The sequence below is a fragment of the Pogoniulus pusillus genome, chromosome Z (genome assembly GCF_015220805.1).
Source record: "Pogoniulus pusillus isolate bPogPus1 chromosome Z, bPogPus1.pri, whole genome shotgun sequence".
NCBI classification, from domain to species: Eukaryota; Metazoa; Chordata; class Aves; order Piciformes; family Lybiidae; genus Pogoniulus; species Pogoniulus pusillus.
Window position 1 is genome coordinate 80,131,495 of NC_087309.1, and position 23,744 is coordinate 80,155,238.

The window sequence follows — 23,744 nt, forward strand, 5'->3', positions numbered from 1 at the left end:
AGGTGCACACAACAAAGCATAGCTTTGTTTGCAAGAATACAAAGACGTCAGCTTTTGTGTCATTTTATAATATTTTACTAGGTAAATGAAAAACTTGGAAAATATTATTCAGTGTACTATTTCTGACAATTACAAAAGATAAGCAGCGCTGTGGAAGCAAAGAGGAACGGCAAGAAATCAGATGTTACTAGACACATCCAGAAGATATTAACACCATCAAGATATTTGGATTCATTTTTTCCTAGATCTGTGGTGACATTAAAACTGATCACTCTTAATCTTTTTATAAATAGAATTGTTTTAAATGGATTTAATGATTTTCATATCTCATTCGTTTTCCCTATCCAGAATTTTCTACTTCATGAGATACTGCATTCTTCTGGAAAACTGTTTTCAAATTAATTACTCTGAACTTTTACTCAGGACTTCAGCAAAGCCTTTGACACTGTCTGCCACAAGAAGCTCCTAGCCAAGCTGGCAGCTCATGGTTTGGACAGATTCACTCTGTGCTGGATCAAGAACTGGCTGGATGGCAGAGCTCAGAGAGTGGTGGTGAATGGTGCCACATTCAGTTGGCAGCCAGTCGCTGGTGGTGTTCCCCAGGGATCAGTGCTGGGCCCAGTCCTGTTCAATATCTTTATTGATGATCTGGACGAGGGCATTGAGTCCAGCGTCAGTAGGTTTACAGATGACACCAAGCTGGGAGAAGGTGTTGATCTGCTGGAGGGTAGGAGAGCCCTGCAGAGGGACCTGGACAGGCTGGATGGGTGGGCAGAGGCCAATGGGATGAGATTGAACAAGGCCAAGTGCAGGGTTCTGCACTTCAGCCACAATAATCCCAAGCAGTGCTATAGGCTGGGGACTGAGTGGCTGGAGAGCAGCCAGGAGGAAAGGGACCTGGGGCTACTGATAGATAGTAAGCTGAAGATGAGCCAGCAGTGTGCCCAGGTGGCCAAGAGAGCCAATGGCATCCTGGCCTGCATCAGGAACAGTGTGGCCAGTAGGACAAGGGAGGTTATTCTTCCCCTGTACTCAGCACTGGTCAGGCCACACCTTGAGTACTGTGTCCAGTTCTGGGCCCCTCAATTCAAGAGAGATGTTGAGGTGCTGGAACGTGTCCAGAGAAGGGCAACAAAGCTGGTGAGTGGCCTGGAACACAAATCCTATGAGGAGAGGTTGAGGGAGCTGGGCCTGTTTAGCCTGGAGAAGAGGAGGCTCAGGGGTGATCTTATTACTGTCTACAACTACCTGAAGGGGCATTGTAGCCAGGTGGGGGTTGGCCTCTTCTCCCAGGCAACCAGCAATAGAACAAGGGGACACAGTCTCAAGTTGTGCCGGGGTAGGTATAGGCTGGATGTTAGGAAGAAGTTCTTCACAGAGAGAGTGATTTCCCATTGGAATGGGCTGCCCAGGGAGGTGGTGGAGGCACCGTCCCTGGAGGTGTTCAAGAAAAGACTGGATGAGGCACTCATTGCCATGGTCTAGTTGACTGGATAGGGCTGGGTGATAGGTTGGACTCGATGATCTTGGAGGTCTCTTCCAACCTGGTTGATTCTATGATTCTAAGCCCTGATCTTAAAACATGCTTATTTAATAGTAATTTACCATTGTGTTTTTTAAAATGGATATATATATATATATATATATATATATATATGTGTGTGTGTGTGTAAACAATCCAGGATATTTTCCTGATGACTCAGTTAAAATTGCCATCTGTTTTTAAAAGCACTATTCCAGAAATCATTTGAATATCGAAATTCATTTATGTAAATCACACTCTAAAATAACTGTGAGGCAGAAAATGAAAACATCAATTAAATAGATGATTAATTATGAATTATTCACCTGTCTGTATTCTCCTCAAGTGAAATAGCATAGCAAATGCTTAAGATGTCTGAATTCAATTAATGCTTCATTATCCAACAGTTTTCATTGAACCTCATCTCTCTTATATCAGATATCATTTTAGATTCTTGCTTAGACCCATAACAGACGAGTTCAATGACAGATAATGATGTCCATTTCCAGTGTTCACCTCTTACTCAGAAACACGTTTTCCTCAAAACACATACACACAAATGCCTTATATTTGTTAAGGAGGAGTTTGAATCTGGGTTAGAAGTGAATTGTAATGAGGCTGATATAAAAAATTTTTAAAAAGTTTATTAAACACAAAATTTCCCAAACTTGTTTACAATTAACACACACAGATGTCACAGGCTGTGATACCATGTTATCAGGGGGATAATAAGAGATGGGGAAAAGCAAGATTGATACAAGCCAATCCAAATCCAAATCCAATCCAAATCCTAATCTGTTTATTGCACCCCAAGCATGGGCTTATATACTTTTTTATCAGAAGGCCACATAAAAAGGATTACAGCACCATGTTAGATTCTGATTGGTTATATATACCTGCATTAGGACTACGTTAGGATTACACACTACTTGGCATAGACATTCTTTGTATTCTCTCAACAACACCTATATTGTGTGTGGCAATTCTAATTCATCAGAGATAGGAGAATATCACAGACTCCAGGCTTAAACTTGTTTACATTTTCTACACTAGTCTCTAAGGTCATTCCAACCCTCTATCAGCACTTACTAAACTCTCTTCTGTCCAAGGCTGGACAATAGCTGCACCACAGTCACACAATTATATAACATCACTACATTTAATATTATTATATCCAACACACAGATTCTAATACGTGGTTGGTAAAACTAATTTTGCAGAATGTATATGCAGCCAGATTAAATTTAAATTACTTAGGAAAGGTTTTAGAAAATATTTACAACTGGAGAGTCTTGCAGCACAAACTGCTGCTTAAATGTTAAGCAGAAGTTTTTGCAAACTTCAGATAAGAGAGTTAGTTTACTCACTGTTTAGAGTCTCAATATTTGTAATCCAAAGGTATATGTAGAAGAATAAATGAGAAAAAAATGTAGTCCCAGCAGCCACATAGTGGCCTTCCATGTGGTGATGACGCGGTGGTGCTTTGCTACTTGTGTAGCTCAGATTGAGCACGTTGTCTGAGAAGATCCATGGATGCGAGGCAAATCCTCTGTGGCTCTTAGGAGGTCATCAGAGTGGTCAGCCCTGGGCAAAGCAGGATCCAGGTTTACGGGCTGGAGCAGTCTAGTTGGGTGCTGTGCATAGCAAAGGAGTGGTGGGCTGGCAGATCCCGGTGTCACAACTCTTTGACGGGTTGTTGCCTAGGCCATTGCCTAGACTTGACCTGAGTCAAATGGACTTGGGTGAGGCTGAGCTCAAGTGGGCAGCTGTATCCCAGCATGGGGCAGGCTGTTTCAGTCCCTTGGCTCAGTGTGGAAGGTGGGTAGGATCAGGACTGTGGTTCGTGGGGGAGGCAAGTTCCCAGCTACGCAGTGCAAAGGCACACAAGGCAAATGGGTAGTGGACACAATGGCAGCAGCAGCAAACAAAGAAGTTTGCTAGGTTTTTAAGCATATTGATGAGTGTCTCTGGCCAATAGCAACAGGTTAAAACACCTCTAGAACCAATCCTAAGTTATTTCACCAAAAAAGGAAGATGCACATGCCTAGCATCCGTGACCTGTGTTTACCAAAGAAAAATCAGGCTGTAAAACAAGGCCAACTATGATGTCGTGCTAGACCGAGAGGCACCAAGGCTTTTGTCTGCTTTCTCATGCTTCTTCCACAAGGGAAGAAGTTGGAGGGGGGTAGAGGCGAGGAGGGCAAGGTGGATATTCAGGTAGGTGTTTAGGACATATCTTGGATATGTATTCTAGGTATAATTTGGACCTTCCACCACAAAGTTACATTGAACTATAACCAATTCTACACAGGATTTAAAATTATTTCCATGTCATAACCAAATTCAGTGTGAGAAAAAAAATATATTACATTGTATAAATGCCATAACATACTGGGTTTGTGTGGCAAGGTTTTATTAAAAAGCGTATGTTACAGGGATGTCTTCTGTCTGAAGCAGCTAGAAGTTTCCCCCATGTCTAAGAAAGCCCATGCCAGTCATTTCCAAGACAGAACCATCACTGACCAATCAGTGACACTGGCAGATGAAACATTTTAAGAAAATTTAAAAAGACTGGGAAAATGTGACAGAAACAACTCTTCATATGTCAAGATTGGTGAAGAAGGAGCAGGGGGGGAGGTGTTCCAAACATTGAAATAGAGGTTCCCCAGAAACCTATGATGAAGATCATAGTGAGGCAGCAATTGAAGTGTACAGTGGAGGATCTCACACTAGAGCAGATGGATATAGTCTGAATGATGTTGCAACTTCATGGAAAGTCTGTGCCAGAGCAAGCTTCTGGCCTGTGAAGGACCTGTGGCCCTGTGAGAGACTCATGGTTATTCGGTCTGTCTGTTCCTGAAGGGCTACACGCTGTGGAAGGGACTCAGGCTAGAGCAGTTAATGAAGAACTTTGGTGTATGGGTGGAACCTCATGCTTGAGCAAGGTAAAAACATGAGAATGAAAGAACATTTGAGACAAAGTATTATCATCTGACTGCAATGCACATTCCCCGTCCCTCTAGGCTGTTCAGCAGCAAAACCCAGGCAATTTAGGAGTGAAGTTTAGGCCAGGAATAAGGGTGAGATTAGAGGAGGTATTTTAAGATTCGTTTGTGTTTCTCATTACCCTACTTTGATTTCATAGGATTGACAATAAATTATTTTCCCCAAATGGAAACTGGTTTTGCATGTGATGGCAAATGCTGAGTGATCTCTCTGTCTTTACAATGACCACTAGCCTTTTGTTGTATCTTTTCCCTCCCCTGTCCAGCAGAGAAGAGGGAGTGATAGAGCAGCTTTGGTAGGAGCCTGGCTTCTAGTCAAGGTGTGCTGGTTCAAGGCAATTGGAATCTTTTAATGAGTGAAATTAGATCATTGATTGTGAAAAGAATATAATAATAATATCTATATCATTCACTGGCTTGCTGAGAGGAATAAAAAGTCAAAATATAAACAATGCTTTCTCACTTTGTCTAAGGACATTGCCCTGTTCATTTCTCTGTCTGGGCTGTGTCAATGGATCTAATAATTTCCTTTTAATCCTGCTCTGCTCTGATATCTCACCTTTCATCTCAGCAACTAACACATAAGCTTTACTAGATGCTGATGGTTTCTGCTTTGTTTATGTTTGTCCATCTGAGATAGGAGGGGGAGAAAGTGGGGAGAGGGTAGCTTTGAGCCCTTCTGGGCAGTTTTATTTGTCCAGAGGGAGTTTGGATTTCTGTATTACTTCTAACATGTATATAATTGTAAATACTTATATATATACTGTATATATATGCTTGTACATTTTTCCATGCTGTAAATATAGCTTCATCTTATTTCCAAGTCATCTGATCTGGTCTGGTGAATTTCAGATAATGGAAGAGGGGGAGAGTTCTTAATCCACCAGATAAGGTCAGCTCAGCACACACCATATGGATATATTCCATAAAGTAGTTATAGAATCAAAAGAGCTCTGGGTTTGTTGGTTTTTGGGTTTTTTTTTTTTGTTTGTTTGTTTGTTTGTTTTTGTTTTTGTTTTTTTTAAATGCATGTATATTTAAAATTTGTACTTCAGCATTTACAGTGAGGGTGGTAAGACACTGGAACAGGTTGCCTGCAGAGGTCATGGATACTACCTCTCTGAAGATGTTCAAGATTAGGTTGGATGACGCCTTGAGCAACCTGGCCTCGTGGAATGTGTCCCTGTTCATGGCAGCAGGGTTAGAACTAGATGAACTTCAAGGTCGCTTCCAACCTAAACCATTCTATAAATCATATGCATATATAGAGAGAGATGTGTATATACATATATACACACACATATGTGTATATATATGTACACACACACAGATGTAGACACATCTATGACACACACATATGTATATATAACTACTTATGTCTGCTTCAATATAATTATGATAATGGTGAAATGAAAAAAAAAAACAACTTATGCAATATTCTACATATTTTATGAAAAGTAGTATATCTGGTAATCAACTAACAGCACAAAAACTGTTAAAGGAAAATTATTTAAATTGTTGTCTTAGGCTAGCATGACAGAACTGATTTGTTTATGTGCTCTTAAACTTTTAAGTACCATTTGTCAATTCCTGGACTTCAAAACCACAAGAAATTCTCCACTCTCACAAAGCAGCTTCCTGAGTAAATTTGGCTTTTTGACTTCTCTCCTAGATTTTCTGGTATCTTGTCTGCCACCTTTATAATGGGGAAAAGCTGCTTATGGCTTATTTCTTTTCCAGCTTTCTGATTATTCTAAACTGATTGCTAATATCTCCCTATTATGGCCATTATTCCCAACCAAATACCTAGAATCTGTACATTTTATATATTTTTGGGGTGATTTCTAAATTTCTTTTTCAGAATTAATTAAAAAATATAATTTAATAATATTTTTTATATTTTTGCCTCAAATATTAATAGACATAATTAATAACCATTACATGGCCACACCCAAAGAGTGGCTATGAATGTTCAAGTGGAGGCCAGTGACAAGTGGAGTCTCTCAAGGATCAGTACTGGAACCTGTCTTGTTCAACATCTTCATCAGCGACATGGATGGTGGCATTGAGCGCACCCTCAGCAAGTTTGCCAACAACACCAAGCTCTGTGGTGCAGCTGACACACTGGAGAGAAAGGATCCATTCAGAGGGGTCTTTACAGGTTGGAGAAGTGGGTCCATGAGAACCTCATAAGATTCAACAAGACCAAATCCAGGGCCCTGCATCTGGCTGGTGGCAATCCCAGGCACTGATACATGCTGGGCAGTGACTGGCTTGAGAGCAGTCATAAAGAAAAGACCTTCAAGGTGTTGGTAAATGAGAAACTTAATATGAGGCACCAGACAACACTTGCAGCCTAGAAAGTCAACCATATCCTGGGTTGCATCAAGAGAAGTGTGGCCAGCAGGTTAAGAGAGGTGATTCTTCCTCTCTATGCCACTCTTGTGAAACCCCGCATGGAGTACTGTGTCCAGTTCTGGAAGCCATATTACAAGGAAGATCTGGATGCTGGAATGTATCCAGAGAAAGACCACGAGGATGATCAGAGGGATGGAGCACCTCCCTTACAAGGACAGGCTGACTGAGTGTTGGGGTTGTTCAGTTTGAAGAAGAGAAGACTCCTAAGAGACCTTATTGTGGCCTTTCAATACCTGAAGGGGGCCTACAAGAAAGCCAGTGAAGGTACTTTTAGGACTAGGAGGAATGTATTCAAGCTAGAGAAGGATAGGTTTAGATTAGATGTTAGGAAGTTCTTCATCATAAGGCTGGTGAGACACTAGAGCAGATTGTCCAGGGAGGTGATGTATGCCACATGCCTGGATGTTTTTAAGGCCAGACCAGATGTGGCTCTGGGCAGTCTGATCTAGTGTGAGGTGTCCCTGCCCATGGGTTGGAAGTAGATGATCATTGAAATTCCTTCCAACCCTAACAATTCTGTGATTCGAAGTAGGATTACCTAGAGTAGGTCACACAGGAATGCAACCTAGTGGGTTTTGAATGTCTGCAGTGAAGAAGATTCCACAATCTCTCTAGGAAGACTGTTCCAGGGCTCTACTCTTCTCACAGTGAAAAAGTTTTTACTTATGTTTACATGAAGACTCCTCTGATCCAGTTGGCACCCACTGTCTCTTGTCCTGTCATTGGGCATCACTGAGAAGAGCCTGGATCTGTCCTCCTGACACTCACCCTTCACATATTTATGAAAACTAATGAGGTCACCCCTCGGTATCCTTTTCTCCAGGCTAAAGGAACCCATCTCCCTCACTCTTTGCTAATAAGAGAGATGTGAAGAATTCTGTAGTACTTACAGAAACATAGAGCTCTCAAAACTGAGCCTCTTGCATCATTTTAATGTACAGTAGTAGTTTAAAAAAAAATTACCTCTGATAAACAATCTTGTAGTAGCATAATGACTCAGAAGAGAATGGAATTATCACAGCAGGTATCAAAATGCTTCCTTACCCCAATGTCTGCATCAATATTTAATTGGAACTTTTTGTTTGTCAAGAAATAATTACCTGCATCAGGGGTCCTCAAACTTTTTAAACAGGGGGCTGGTTCACTGTCCCTCAGACACAGTTGGGGGCCAGACTATAGTTTGATGGGGGCTGGACTATAGTTTGATTTCAGCCCTGTCCCGGCATGTGCTTGGGGGCTACGGAGGCCGGCGAGTGGATTAAGTGGCAGGAAGTCGCATCTGCGGCTCTTGTGTTTCTCCCTCAACCCACGAAGGGGTTGGGGGGCGGTCTGTAAATACCGGCAGAATGGATTGAGGGTCCTGGGGAGCCATATCTGGCCCATGAGGCATAGTTTGAGAACTCCTGACTTACATCATAGTTCACAATAGCAACATAGAGTATCTACAGAATGCTCACTGAAAACTTCAGGCAGCTCTACCTCTCATATTTGCTTTATCAGTTTTTCCGAAGATGCACAATGACAATCTTGTAACAGTTTATGTTCGTTTAACATTGGAAGGTTATCTTCCCTTTCTCATTCCCTACAGCCATGTGGATTAGAAACTAATTTACTTCTCCTTGTTATGAAAACATAATCTGAAGCAGAACACTGTAGCAAATTCAAAAAGAATAATTATGCAACAAGTAAGCCCCTGCATAATCTCATTATACTATAGATGGGATTTGACAATAAGAGTGACAAGAACATTTTTAATTAAAAGTCAACAAAATTAAAATGCATGAAATGAAATAAATTTTAACATAACGTTTAACTGTGTCATGAAACAACTGAAGCCTACAACTTAGTAAACTTTAAAAATGAGTCAGGTCTTTGAATAGTCAGAAAGATAGAAATAACTTCACAGGATAAGATTATATAGAACACAAGCACCAATATTCTTTTTGTCCAAGTCACTAATAACCAGAGATCAGGGAAAGATAAAGCTCTGTTCTAGATCTGTATCATTTAATTTTCTATGTGGATTTTAAACATTATCTATCTGATATTTTACACTTTGCTCTCAATAAAATTCATGTGAATATAAGCATAGCAAGGCTTATTAATTATTTTGCTACAAAGCTAATAGAGAATAAATGGTTTGGAAAATAAATGGATTTAAATATCAGAAACTAATCTTTGAATTAGATGACCAAGTATTAAATATTGCTTAGTTTCATTAATTTTTAAAGAAATTGAGTTTTTTTTAATTATGATTTCCACTTTCATGTGTTGCTTCAACTATCTTGCAACCACATTAAATGTTCTTGAAAAAATAATTTCTTTGGTTTTCTCCCTTAATTAAAAAGTATAGTGTAATACAAGAGGATTAGTGTTTTGGGACATCTACTACAGACAGCAAGAAAAAGGAGATTTTGTAGTATATTTTTACCTTTCACAATATCTCCTTGAGACGTCATTGGATTTTGACATTTGTTTGCTTTCTACAATCTTTTATTTTGTCAAAATATAAATTATTTTGTGTATTTAATTATCAAAACACTTCAGGTGTGGTTTTTTATAGTCTACTGCTTTGCTTATATTTGCATCTATATATAGAACAAGGATAGAAAGTCTTCTGCAGAAACTTAATTCTCATTATTGAAAGAACATACCCAAATATTTTCTTCTTGATGATACTGCTTCCAGTTTTGGCCACTATCACTAAACATCAGAAGGTAGCTTGTAACCCAATCGGAGCTCCCATAACCACCTTGAGTAGCAATAGCGGTAACCTCAGTTCTTCCACCAAGATCAATCTGAAGCCATTGATACTTGTCAGACACAAGTGGAGACCAGCCACCAGCACCTTAAAAAAAATGAATAAGAATGAATTTTAAAGACTGAATAAGTTAAAAATCTATTCTTGATTTCAGTAAAGCATTTGACATTGTCTCCCACAGCATTCTTCTGGCTAAACTGAGGCAGTGCGATCTGGATGATCAGGTAGTGAAGTGGATTGCAAACTGGTTGAAGTAAAGTAAGAAAGTTGTGGTCAGTGGGATAGAGTCTAGCTGAAGGCTTGTAACAAATGGGTCAGTACTAGGACCAGTTCTATTCAATGTATTCATCAATGGCCTGGGTGAGGGCATGGGGTGCACTGACAGCAATTTTGCTGATGATACAAAACTTGGTGGAGTAGCTGACACACCAAAAGGTTGTGCTGCCGTTCAGTGAGACTTGGACATGCTGGGGGATTGGGCAGGAAGAAATTTAATTAAATTTAGCAAGGACAAGTGTAGAGTCTTACACCTGGGAAAGAACAACCTGAGGTATCAGTATAGGTTGGGAACTGACCTGCTGGATGAGGAAAAGAATCTGGAGGTCTTAGTGGATGGGAGGTACTGTGTACAGTTCTGGGCCTGCTAGAAGGACGTAAGACTGCTTGAGAGAGTCCAGTACAGAGCCACAAAGTTGATAAAGGGAATGGAATATCTCTTTTGTGAGGAGAGACTGGGTGAGCTGGGGCTCTTTAGCTTGTAGAAGAAGAGACTGAGAGGTCAACTCATCAGTGTTTATAAATATGTAAAGAGTGAGGATGGGACTAGGCTCTTCTTGGTGATTCCCAATGACAGGACAAGGGGCAACAGGTTGAAGTTTCATGTAAATATGAGGAGGAATTTTTTCACTGGTGACAGAACACTGGAGCAGGCAGCCCGGGGGGGTTGTGGAGTATCCCTCTCTGGAGATATTCAAAACCCACCTGAATGCATTCCTGTGTGATCTAGTATAGGTGATCCTGCTCTGGCAGAGAGTTGGACTAAATGTCTTTTGAGGTCACTACCAGCCCCTGACATTCTGTGATTCTATGATTCTGTGAAACAGAAGCAAGTTAACACAAAACTTTTTCTGTCTAAAAACAAACTGAATTTATTTGAGCAACCTCATCTAGTGAGAAATGTCCTCATCCACGTCAGGGGTTTGAAACTACATGATATTTAAAGATCCTTTATAATCCAAACTATTCTAAACTACTCTTCTCCTTGCATTAGGAGTTGTATCTTAAAAAAAAAAAAAAAAAAAAAAAAAAAAAAAAAAAAAAAAAAAAAAAAAGGAGGAGGGCAATTGTTATTGGCAATTTCCTCCTGTGGGGAACAGAGGATTCTGTATGTTGGCCAAACCTTCCCATGGGGAAGTCTGCTGCCTCCCTGGGGCTTGAGTCAGAGATGTTACTAGAAGGATGCCTACTCTAGTACAGCCCTCTGATTATGATCCCTTACTAGTTATACAGGTGAGAAGCAATGAAGTCAAAACCAGAACTCCAAAAACAGTTAAAAGAGATTTAAAGGCACTGGGAAGACTGGTTGAAGGATAGGGGGCACAGGTGATTTTTTTGTCAATACTCTTAGTGGCAGGAAGCAATACTGAAAGGAACAGGGAATTGTGCATGATTAATAAGAGGCTCAGAGGCTGGTGTCACCAACAGAATTTTGGGTTCCTTGATCTTGGGGAACTCCATATGGCACCAAGTCTGCTGGCAGCAGATAGTACATCTGTCTTAGAGTGGGAAAAAGATCCCGGTGCATGAGTTGGTGGGGTTCATTGAAAGAGCTTTAAACTGGTCTCATAGTGGAAGGGGGCTAAAACCAGGCACACTAAGAACAACCTTCAGTCTGCCATTTCACTTGAGATGGAAGATGGTGAAATAATATCAAAATTGTCTTTGATAAGTGACAGGAAGACGTACCAAAGTTAGAAAAATGGGGTGATAGTAAGGGCCTTTAACCTGTTGCCCTGAAGCATGCTGTGAACACTGGAGCAGCATCAAGGTCTTACAGAGGCAAGTCAGGAGCCTCTGAGGTAATAGGGGAAAGGAAGATAGCTCCCATGAAATGCCTTGGGGGAACAATGGAGTGCCTGCCTAACAAGGTGACATGGCCAGCAGCACAGCTGAAGTGTCTCTACAACAAAGCACACAGCATGGGCAACAAACTAAAGGAGCAGGAAGCTCCCCTGCTACAAAAAAGCTAAGGCACAGTGGCAATTATGGAAACTTAGTGGGATGAATCCTGTGACTGGAGTGTAGTTAGTGATTGCTACAAGCTGTTCAGAAGAGACAGGAAAGGAAGAATAGTCATGGGCAGGTCAAAAGCTTATGAGTAGGAATTAGAGATCAGGACAACAAAGAGAGCCTTGTGGTAGGAGTCTAATGCAGGCTGCTCAATCAAGCAGAACCTGTTGATGAAGCCTTTTTACTCCAGCTCGAGAAGGCATTGCGATCACAGATTTTCATCCTACAGGGGGATGTTAACCACCTCAACATCTGTTGGAAAAGTAGCACAGATAGATGTAGGCAATCCAGGAGGTTCCTAAATTGCCTAGATGACAGCTTCTTAAGACAAAAAAAATTAACAGCCCTACATGAGGAGAAGTGTTATTAGACCTGTTGGTCATAAATGCAAGTGAAGTCAACAACAATGTCAAAGGCAGCCTGGGCTGCAGTGATAATGTGCTAGTGCAGTTCACTGCCCTAAGAGGTATGAAGTCCATGAGAAGCATAATTAAGACCCTACATTTTAGGAAGCATAATTAAGACCCTACATTTTAGGAAAGAAAAATTCCAGCTCTTCAATAGGGCCTTGTGGGTAATGGCCCTCAGGGACAAGGAAGTGGAATAAAGCTGGCAGCTATTTAAGGATACTTTCTATAGACCACAAAAGATCTCAAATCCCACATGTAAGAAATCAGGCAACAAAGGCAAGAGAACACCATGGCTGAGTCAAGACCTGTTGGTCAAACTAAAGGGCAAGTTAGGATTCAGAAATGGAAGGAAATGTGGGAAATGGAAGAAGGGACAAGTATCCTGGAAAGAGTATAGGGAATTTGCCTGGATTTGTAGGGACGAGGGCAGGAAGGCCAGGGGGCAGCTGGAACTGAACGTGATGAGGGATGTAAAGAAAAGTAAAGGACAGCTTCTACAGGTATGTAAATTAAAAAAGGAAAGTTAAACAAAGTGTAAACCCTTGTGACGAGCAACAGTGGTGGGCCAGTAAAAACAGACAAGAAGGAGGCTGAGATTCTTAACAGTTTTTCCTCTCTTCATGACTTTCATGTTGATGGCCCACAAGTTGTACATCAAGGAGACACGGTCGCTCCCACTGTAAGTGAAGACAAGGTGCACGATCATCTGAGAAACCCAAAGATATACAAGTCCATGGGGCCTGACAATATGCATCCCAAAGTCCTCATGGAATTAGCTGATGTAGTTGTCAAGCCTCTCTCCAAGGTATTTGAAAATTCCTGGCAGCCAGGTGAAATTCCTGGTGCCTGGAAGACAAGAAAAATTACAACCATTTTAAAAAGGGTAGAAGGGAGGACCCAGGGAACTACAATCCTGTCACCCTCACTGCCATACCTGGAGAGGCTATGGAAAAGATTCTCCTAGGTGCCATGCTAAGGCAAATGGAGGACAGGGAGGTAATTCAAGGCAGCCAGCACAGGTTTACTAGGGTCAACTCCTGCCTGACCAACTTAATGGCTTCCTATGATAAAGTGACCTTTTCAGTAGAAAAGGGACTACCTGCAGATGTGATCCATCTGGACCTCTGCAAGGCCTTCAACATGGTCCCCCACAACATCCTACTTGCCAAATTGGAGAGATACAGATGTGACAGGTGGACTGTTTGGTGGACAAGGAAGTGGCTGGATGGTGACATCTAGAAGGTAGTGCTCAATGGCTCAAAGTCCAGTTGGAGAGCGGTGACAAGTGGTGTCCTTCAGGGGTCCGTACTGAGACCTGTAGCATTTATTATTTTTGTCAGTGATACAGAGGGCAAGATCAAGTGTGCCATCAGCAGCTTTGCAGATGACACCAAGCTGAGTGGTGCTGTCAACACACCAGAGGGACAGGATGTCATCCAGAGGGCCCTAGGCAAGCTGTAAAGGTGGGCCAAGGTGAACCTCATGAGGTTCAACAAGACCAAGTGCAGGGTTCTGCAACTGGGCAGGAACAATCTTCACTATCCATACAGACTGGAGGATGAGATGATAGAAAGCAGCCCCGTGGAGAAGGACTTGAGGGTGCTGATGAACAAGAAGGTGGACACGAGCAGTCAGTGTGTACTTGCAGCCCAGAAGGCCAATCACGTCCTGGGCTGCATCAAAACAAGTGTTGTCAGCAGATCCAGAGAGGTGATTCTGTCATTTTACTCTGCTCTGGTGAGACCTCATGTAGGTTACTGCATCCAGGTCTTCATCCCTCAGTATAGGGAGGACATGGACCTGATGGAGGGGGTCCAGAGGAGGGCCAGGAAAATGATCTAGAGGTTAGACTGTCTCTGCTACAAAGACAGGCTGAGGCAGCTGGGGTTTTTCAGCCTGGAGAAGAGGAGGCTCTGGGGAGACCGAAGGGCAGGCTTCCGGTACCTGAAGGGGGCCTACAAGAAGGATGGAGAGAGACTGTTTACAAAGGCTTGTGGTGATAGAATGAGAGGCAATGGCTTCAAACTAGAGATGAGACAGAGGGGCTGGAGAGCAGACAGGAAGAAAGTTCAGCCTACTGGTAGATAATAGGCTGAACATGAGTCAGCAGTGTGCCCAGGTGGCTAAGAGAGCCAAGGGCATCCTGGCCTGTATCATGAATAGTGTGACCTGTAGGAAAAGGGAGGTTATTCTGCCCCTGTACTGAACAGTGGTCAAGCCACACCTTGAGTCCTGTGTCCAATTCTGGGCTACTCAATTCAAGAGAGATGTTGAGGTGCAGGAACATATCCAGAGAAGGGTGTTGAAGCTGGTGAAAGGCCTCAAATACAAACCCTACGACGAGAGGCTGAGGGAGCTGGGGTTGTTTAGCCTGGAGAGGAGGAGGCTCAGGGGTGACCTCATTGCTCTCTACAACTACGTGAAGGGAGGTTGTAGACAGGTGGAGGTCGGTCTCTTCTACCAAGCCACCAGCAACAGAACAAGGGGACACAGTCTCAAGTTATGCCGGGGGAGGTATAGGCTGAATGTTAGGAGGAAGTTCTTACCAGAGAGAATGATTTGCTGTTGGAATGTTCTGCCCAGGGAGGTGGTGGAGTCACCGTCCTTGTGGTGTTCAGAACTAGACTGAATGGGACACTTAGTGCCGTTATCTAGTTGATTGGGTAGGGCTCTCCTATCCAGTCTCTTCCAACCTGATTGATTCTATGATTCTAAGTACAGATTTATATTGGATGTTAGGAACAAGTTCTTTACCATGAGAGTGGTGGAACACTGAAACAGGTTGCTCAGGGAGGCAGCTGGGGCCCCATCCCTGGGGATATCTGAAGTGAGGCTGGACAGGGCTCTGGCATCCTGATGTAGTTGAGGATGCCCTTGCTTACTGCAGAGGGAGTTTGGACTAGATGACCTTTGGAAGTCCTTTCCAGCCCAGACTATTCTATGATTCTATGATAATAATTCACATATAGTCGCACCAAAACTGTCTTGATATCATTTATCAATTATTATTTAAAAAAAATACATTGCTTGATATATGCAACCATTCTAAATATTAACTGTTGCTGTGAAGTTATTAACTCCTTTTTGTCTCTCAAAGTTCTGCAATGAAATATAAAGAATTGAAGAGTAAGCTATAATGAGTTAGACTTTTCAAATTAAAAAATACAGATTTTTTTTTGTTAAAATATCTTGATATTCTTCTACACCTGGCTGCCACAAGCCAGTTATCCTTGTGTCAACTTTTCTCAGACTTCCTACTTAAAACCCAAAAAGTGAGAAGGATTATGAGACCTTTCTTTCAATGTTTGTATTAGTACTGAAAATCAAGATGGATGGATGTAAGTTGCAGCTCAAGTGGTTCAAGGTCAACACAAGAGGCAATTTCTTTACTGTAAGGGTGACAGAACACTGAAACAGGCTCCCCAGAGAGGCTGTGGAGTCTCCTTCTCTGGAGACTTTCAAGCCCCATCTAGACACATTCCTCTGTGACTTAAGCTAGATTATATGGTCCTGCTCTGGCAGAGGGGTTGGACTCAATGAACAACTTGGGTCTCTTCGAACTCCTGACATCCTGTGAACCTGTGATCCTTCTACATTGTCTAAAAGGCCTCCTGATAGCCTGTTTAACTTGAATGATTCTGCCTGATTCTGTTCTTTGAGGACTGAATACGGAGATTCGTGTATGAACTAGCAAAGTGCAGTTAAATGATAAATTTATGTGATTCTTAAAGTGATAAACCAATATGTAGGCAAAGTAATATGACATTATGAAGCATACATGTGCAGTTTAATTGAGGAGCTAAACTAGTTCACAAAGTTTAAATCAAACTATATAGCTATATATAAAATTTTAGCTAATTAGAAAGACATGTTGACACAAAGAAAGAAATCTCATTAATTATTTTTTTCCCTTGTCTTCCTCAGTTTGCCTTTATTTACTCAGATCAAGTTACTGTCTAGTCTGCACAGTTGGATGGAAAAGCCCAAGAGTAGGTTTCAAAAACCCTAATATGGAAAATGTTGGCTTTTGAAAATAATTCACAAAAATCTGCAAATATTCAGACATGGTTAATATCCATTTTATTAGAGAAGATGATGACAAAAAGATGATGTAAGATCAGTTTTGTAAGACCAGATTTGCATCTAATTCAGACAAACAACATAAGGGACACATTAAAAATGTCTTAAAGAATACAGACAGAACCATGACAGATATAAACACTGCATTATGTGGAAATAGACAACAGCAATCCAATCTCGTATAAGCTTCAAGATTGATTACATTTCATAAACAAAACATCACATACAGCTTAATTCTGTCCACTATTGTAAGTCAGGTTCTTAACATTGTGTCCTTTAGAAAGATTAAAAAAAAAAAAAAAAAAAGTTAAAAAAGGAAAAAAAAAAGTTTATCAGAGATTTAAAACTCATATTATAAAAAAAAAAAAAAATGTTGGAAAATCATATAGTAGTTCATAGCCACAAAAAGTGAGGTAAGCGGAAAGAGAGGAGAGAAATAGACAAATCTAACTGTATTAATCAGTTTCTTTGTCCACATATTCTGGAGAGAGTCCAACAGAGAGCTCTATGGATGACTGTGGGACCTGAAAGTCTCTCCTATGAAGAAAGACTGAGTGTGATGGTTTGGGGGTTACCCCGCCCCTCCCACACTTTGTATTTGCCCCAGCTAACTCAGATGGACCCTGGGAATATAGATGAAGCAATTTATTTACAGCTAGCAGAATTTACAAGCAGCTATTTACAATATATACAGTTATATACAATTATATACAGAAATATACAAAGGATAAACAATACAGAAGCACAACTCCCCTCTCAGAAAACTGAGTCCCCAGGAGGGGCTCTCAAACCACCCCAACACCTCCCCCCGGCCCTCTCAACCTTACCCCAGTTCTCAGGAAGAAAAGAGGTGCAGCCAAGAGGTTAGGGAGCAAGGTTAGTGGGAGCAGGGTTAATGAGATGTGACCAGGTCTAAGGCAAAAGCAAGAGTGAGAGACAAAATGGAGAAAAAGTCTTTCTTCTTCCCAGAGTTCTCAGCGAGACTGTGAGAGAAGTTGACATCAATTGTTTTCATTTCACTGCCCATTATCTAGTTCTGTTACCAAAACATTCTAGCTTGCTTCAAACTAGCACACTGAGGCACCTGGGGCTGTTTGGTCTTGAGAAGAAAAGGCTGAGAGGGGACTTTATCAACATCTATAAATATCTGTGGGCTGGGTATCAAGATGAAGGCCACAGCCTCTTTTTGATCATGCCCAGTGACAGGACAAGTGCAAATAGGTATAAACTAGAACACAAGAGCTTCCACTTCAATGTGAGGAGACATTTCTTTATGGTGAGGGTGATGGGACACTGGAACAAACTGACCAGAGAGGTTAAAGAATCTCCTTCTCTGGAGACTTAACAGACTTGCTTGGATGTGTTCCTGTGTGGCCTGCCCTAGATGATGCTGCTTTGGTGAGAGGTTGGATTGTATTATCTCTAGAGGTTCCTTACAGCCCTTAACATGTTGTGATTCCATGGTATTTATGAACTAATTTAAATGCAAGAGATTTAAATCTATGGCTGCAATTAAAGACTACAGAATTACTTTTAAAACTTTTTAATGTCTTTATCTAAATCAAGACTTACAACATCATGTAAATATATTGAGGTATTTTGCTTTAACTAGTTAAAAAAACAACTACAGTGTCGGGAAATGGCTGTAGTTACATCATACAGAGAAGGTCAATGGATTTGTTGGCATAAGGGAATGAATGTGTTTTTCTCTGGTTTTGTGTTTGTTTGCACATTTGACTATTTATGTTCACAGGCCTTTTAATGGAGACCAGCTTGTTATGACCAGCCTGTTTTCTTGGCAGTGAGCAAGCCTTGCTCAGATGGCAGATATTGTGGCAAGAACTTGAAAGGAGTACTGAAATAATGGTTGTGTGTGCATAGGACATAAGGCTTTGATCATGGTTAATGATTTTGGGTATTTTCACGAGTTTTAATGAACGGGTAACAGCAAAATAGAGATCAGTTCCACCTGTTGTAAGGGACAAACCCACTTATTGGCAAAGATGGCGATGTGCTTGTTATCTTTTTGCAAAGGGCCCTGCAAAGAGATGAGAAACACTTCCTCAATTTTTTAAAAAACAGATAAAGGACTGTGGGGACAGGCCTAATAGAATAGTCTGAGAGAAACATCTAGGGCATATCTTTGTACCATATTTAGGAATTAGTAGTTCTTAAGCACAATAGACAGACACAGGTCATAGCAAAGGAGTGTAGTGAAAACATCAAGATTTCTGAAAATTATAGAGTGAATCTAGAACAATGGAAGTTTGAGAAAGAATATCGGACAACTGGTACATCTGTGACTCTACAACATCGATTACTACACAGAGCCAACAAAGATGTGGCACACCTGCACTCTCCTGTGACTGTGATGTTCGTCTGGACTCTTGTTCTTTTGAAAAAATGACTTACTATCACTTGCAGAAAAAGCTTTTAGGATTGTTAACTAAGCCTGAGCAAACAGAATTGGTAACCTTGACTTTTGTCTAAGCTTACAATCAACAACTGCACCATTCAAGACGTGCCTAGTGGGAATTCCAGAATTTAATGATAATGATTTTAGAAAGTACAGCACTGGAAATTGTACAGGAAGACTGAATGTATCAGAATGTGCAGTAGAGTTGATTTCCAGCTTAAATAATAGTCTTCCTTGGGACCCCGAAGATTTGGAATTATTAGGATCACAAGCCATTGGGAATGTGTCTAAGGGCTGGAGTCAAACTTGTTTTGTTATTGGAGACAGGTTTGCAGGTATGACTGAGATAGGAACAGCCCTTAACAACGTGGTAGGGATACCTTGGAAAAAGCATTGGGATAAGTCAGGATGGACAGATGTCACACCCGGTCCTGAATATTGCCCCTTTAAAACTAAAACATCAGAATTCTGTGGCCTGAATGATACCGTAGGTGGTTGGTGTGGATCTTTACCCCTTGATCATTATGGAGCAGTTGACATGAGGTATCCAAAAAGAAAAATTGGCCCATTGTTATGCAATAACGGGACCCCAAAAGCATTATCGCCTGATACGTTCATAATTTGTGGAGACAGAGCCTCGCAAGGCATTCCAAGTAAGGCCTATAGCAGTCCCCGTTATTTAGGCAAACATAGTTTGTTTGCCCCTCATCGAAGGGACTGGTTAAACATCTCAAAAATTAAAAAAGTATAGTAGAACTAGGTGCTCTCTTTGCCACATTAAGAGTAACTGTAAAGATGTTGTAGAACTATGGCCCTTTGCAGCAAAAGTATTTGCCTCATCTTTTGCACCTGAAGTGGCAGCTGAACAGGCTTCAAGGCAGCTAGAGAAACTAGCTTGTTGGTCAATCAAACAGGCCAATGTCACCACCAATATCCTGAATCAGTTATTATATGATCACAACAGTCTTAGACATGATTTGCTTCAAAATAGAGCTGCTATTGATTTTCTTTTGCTTGCTCAGGGGCGTGGCTGTGAGGAATTCGAAGGAATGTGTTGCTTTAACCTGTCAGATCATAGTGAGTTAATTCACAAGAAGTTGGCATGGTTAAAGGAACATACTCAAAAAATTGTAAAGGATGATAATTCATTTGATGTCTGGTTAAAATCCCTGTTTGGAAATTTATCACCTTGGGTGATAGACTTAATAAAGGAGACTCTACAGATTCTGGGTATATTAGTTTTAGTATTAATAGTATTAAGAATAGCTTTTGCTTGTATTATGAAAGGAGTTCATGAAGTGACATCCAAGGCCTTGATGGTACAAGAAGAAAAAGGGGGAATTGTTGGGAAATGGATGAAGGATAGAGGACGTGGGTCCCTAGAAGCTTTGTACAACCAAGTCTTTGATGTGAGGTCTGAGTATACTGAAATGCAGTAGCCTGCAGTAGTGTATGTGATGAAGCTCAAAGGCATTTGTCCTTGAGCCTTCTGATTAAGAACTTCCGTGGGACTGTATCCGGATAGAAAGGGAAGCTAGCTTCACCAGGAAACCGCAAGTAGGAGGACCATGAAAATTCCAACCTTTAGATGTTCCAATCACTAAATAGCAGTACTAAAAGGCATTCTGGGTTTGCACTAACATGTACGCTTGTGCTCCGAGTATAAAAGCCTGGTGCTCTGTCTTGGAGGGCCCACAGGCCTGAAAATAGGCTTATTTAGGTCTTGCCTTGCCCGGACATATTTCTCTGCCTGCACCAGAGGTAAACACATAACGAGCATAAAGGGGCACAACAGACCTTGTGCCATGAAGTCTGGCCTGCCCAGGGTCTATGTTGTATAATGTGGTTGTAAACATGTTTGTGTAAGCCCATGTGCCCAGCTCATGCTTGCTGGATGCTAGCCTGTGTATTTACCATATTTGGAAAGTCCAGGCCTGTGGCTTTTGCCTATTATGGTATTGTTTGGCTGACTGCCAAAACCTGATTGGTCACTCTAGTGGCCAAGGGGCCATTAATGCCAGTCTACATTCAATAAATGGGGGTACCAAGGTAAACAACGTGTTCAGACTCCCCTGCATTGCTCACGCTCACTCGCTCATTATTAGGCTTAGACTCACCAGCACTGCTTCTTGCTTATGCCTGCATGCCTGCTTGTTTTGCTGTTATTATGGAGACAGTATCTCCCATAGTCTCCCAGCCAGCTGTGAACACTTGCACGCCACTGTGGTGAGTTATCAGGACCAGATCCTGTATTGCCTGCCTTTACCTATGGAACTCAGACTCCCATGCAGCCATGCATACTATTGCACACCTGCTGCCTTATTGCTGCCTTATCACTGCCTGGTGAGTGTGCTGCTGCCACTGAGTTAACCAGGAGCAGACTCCACTTGTCTGCACTCGATTGGCCTATGTAGCCAGCGTGACACTGTGCTCAGACTGCATGACATCATACTCCTTCTGCACCTGAGGTCCTGCCTGCCAGTCCCTGGACAGAACATCCTGGAAAAGCCAGGACACAAGGACAGAGATTGCATCTGTTGCCAGGAGAACAAGGTCAGAGTCTGTCATTTCCCCACAAACCGGGAGGATTCACCTTTCCCCTGAAGCTGGGAGGATTCAAAATCCACAGACAAAGACTCCCCTAAAGTTTGGACATTTGTAATAGGCTGTGACATAGCCCCAGAGGGTGACTGATAATTAATCAGATTTGCAAGTAAATGCTTAAATGCCTCTGTAATTTCTATTGCCTCCTGCCATAGAGCAGAAAGAGCTTTCAGCCCACCCTTGATGGGCAAGCAATGTATAGACCCCAAGCAACATTAAGCCATGGGGAAAAACTCCTCTCTCTGTTTATAGTTTGAATTGTTTGCTAGTCATTAATAAGTTATGATGTGGTACTAATCCTAGAATATTTTCATGACTGTGTAGATCCTTTTAATCTTAATATACAGTGGTTGGGGGTGGTGAGAGTTCAGAATATTGAAGTTAATAAATATATATTTTTATAAAATATTATCTCACACCAAGTAATTTCTCCCCTCGCCACAATCGGCATAGGTGGCAGAATATCCCTCCGCAACATGCTCGCAATAAACTTTGGACTGTCTTGTAGCTAACTCATATTGAGTCGTCTCTTGACTTTCCCAAATCCCGCCTCCATGCTACAGACAGTCTTGGCATGACTTTCTAAAAATTAAGATGGAGAAAAACAAGAAAAAAGCATTCTAATAAGACAGCTGTTCAGTGAAAATTAGTATAATGTAACATTTGTAGTCTGAACTTTAAGGAGTCAAATGTAACTGCGTGGACCTTGTCACATAAGTCTGTTCCAATTGAGAAAGTATGTGTAGAGGGCTGGCTATTAATAGAAACTGAATTTCCTACTTGCAATATTTTTGTTCCCAAATTCATAGATGCCTGAGAACAAAAAAAGATTTGGTCTGTCTTGTCTCAAATAAGTGAAGCTAGAACTGTTGTAAGAGGGTGTCATAGGTTAAGCTAAAAATTTGCTGTTATTATTCAAAACCTTCCTATCTCATGCAAACTTCAAAGGAAAAGTGGTGGATGGAGTAAGGTATTGTAGAGCTTGAAGTTCAGATTGTGACATTAGAGTCTTTCTGATCTGGTTGCTGCTTTTGGGTTCCAGGTTTTGGATGTTGACTCTTTTCTGCAGGGCATGAGCAGGAGGTATTCAGTGGTTTAGCTTCTGTTTGCCCCTGCATTCTCCTGTGATTTTTATGCAAATGGGCTAGAGAAAATGTGCATTATGTTACCTCAACCCATCTCACTACTACCACTGAAGCCACTGCAACTAACAGGTGCCCTGGGCCTGGGTCTGGAGAAGGGTCACAGTCCAGTAGCAGGTTATTTAAAGTGCATGAGAATGGAATTTGAGCCAGTCTTCAAGGACCGGCTTAGCAGGGTACCCTGGAATAAAACCCTCGAGGGAAGAGATGCCCGAGACACCTGTTTAGTATTCAGGTATTCAAGAATCACCTCCTTTAAGTTCAGGATAAATGAATCCTGACAAAAAGGAAGGCAGGCAAGTGTACCAGGACAAATGCAGGAATAAATAATCCTAGATACTATTAGTTGCAAAAAGAAAGCTGGCAGGGTGGAAACAGGAACAGGTAACCTGGGAGGAACACAAAAATGTTGCCTAAGCAGCCACAGATCAGGTTAGGAAAGCTAAGTCCCTAATCAAATTGCATATATATAGGGACATCAAGTGAAACAGGAAAAAAATTATACATATGTGAGTGACAAAAGGATGAAGACAGAAAATTTAGGACACCTCCAGAATGAAAGTGAGGGATGTGGCCACACAGGATATAAAGAAGGCTGAGGTACTAAACAATTTTTCTGCTTCAGTCTTCAATAGTAAAGGGCTCTAAACACACCATCCAAGCAGCAGAAGGTGAAGACAGGAACTATCGATTAGGACAATAAGAACAGGAGAATGACAATCCACCCACTGTAAGAGGAGGCCATGTTCAAGGCCATCTAATGAACCTCAGGGTGCACAAGTCCAGAGGACCTGACAAGATAAATCTGTAGATCCTGACAGGAATAGCAGATGAAGTTTCAAAGCTGAAGAACATGAGCCAACCATGCACACTTGCAGCCTAAAAAGCTAGTTGCATCCTGGACTGCATCAAAAGAGGCATGGCCAGCAGATTGAGGTAGGTGATTCTGCCACATTGCTCTGCTTCAGTGAGACTTCAGTTGGAGTACCATGTAGAGATATGGGACCCCAACACAAGAGAAACATAGAATTGCTGGAACAGTGTCCCAGATTGAGAACTATAGGGTTAAAAAAAATCTTCTGGGGACTAGAAGACTT

At 41.5% G+C, this 23,744-nt stretch overlaps 1 protein-coding gene across 1 annotated transcript in view; it reads right to left on the reverse strand.

Annotated features, from left to right (window-relative positions):
• Window positions 1–23,744, reverse strand: part of CNTNAP4 (contactin associated protein family member 4) — a 396,860-nt gene that overhangs the window by 213,459 nt on the left and 159,657 nt on the right. Inside the window, exon 3 of the mRNA XM_064176535.1 lies at window positions 9,600–9,793. Coding sequence (XP_064032605.1) covers window positions 9,600–9,793 — 194 coding nt within the window. The remainder of the gene's footprint in view (window positions 1–9,599; window positions 9,794–23,744) is intronic.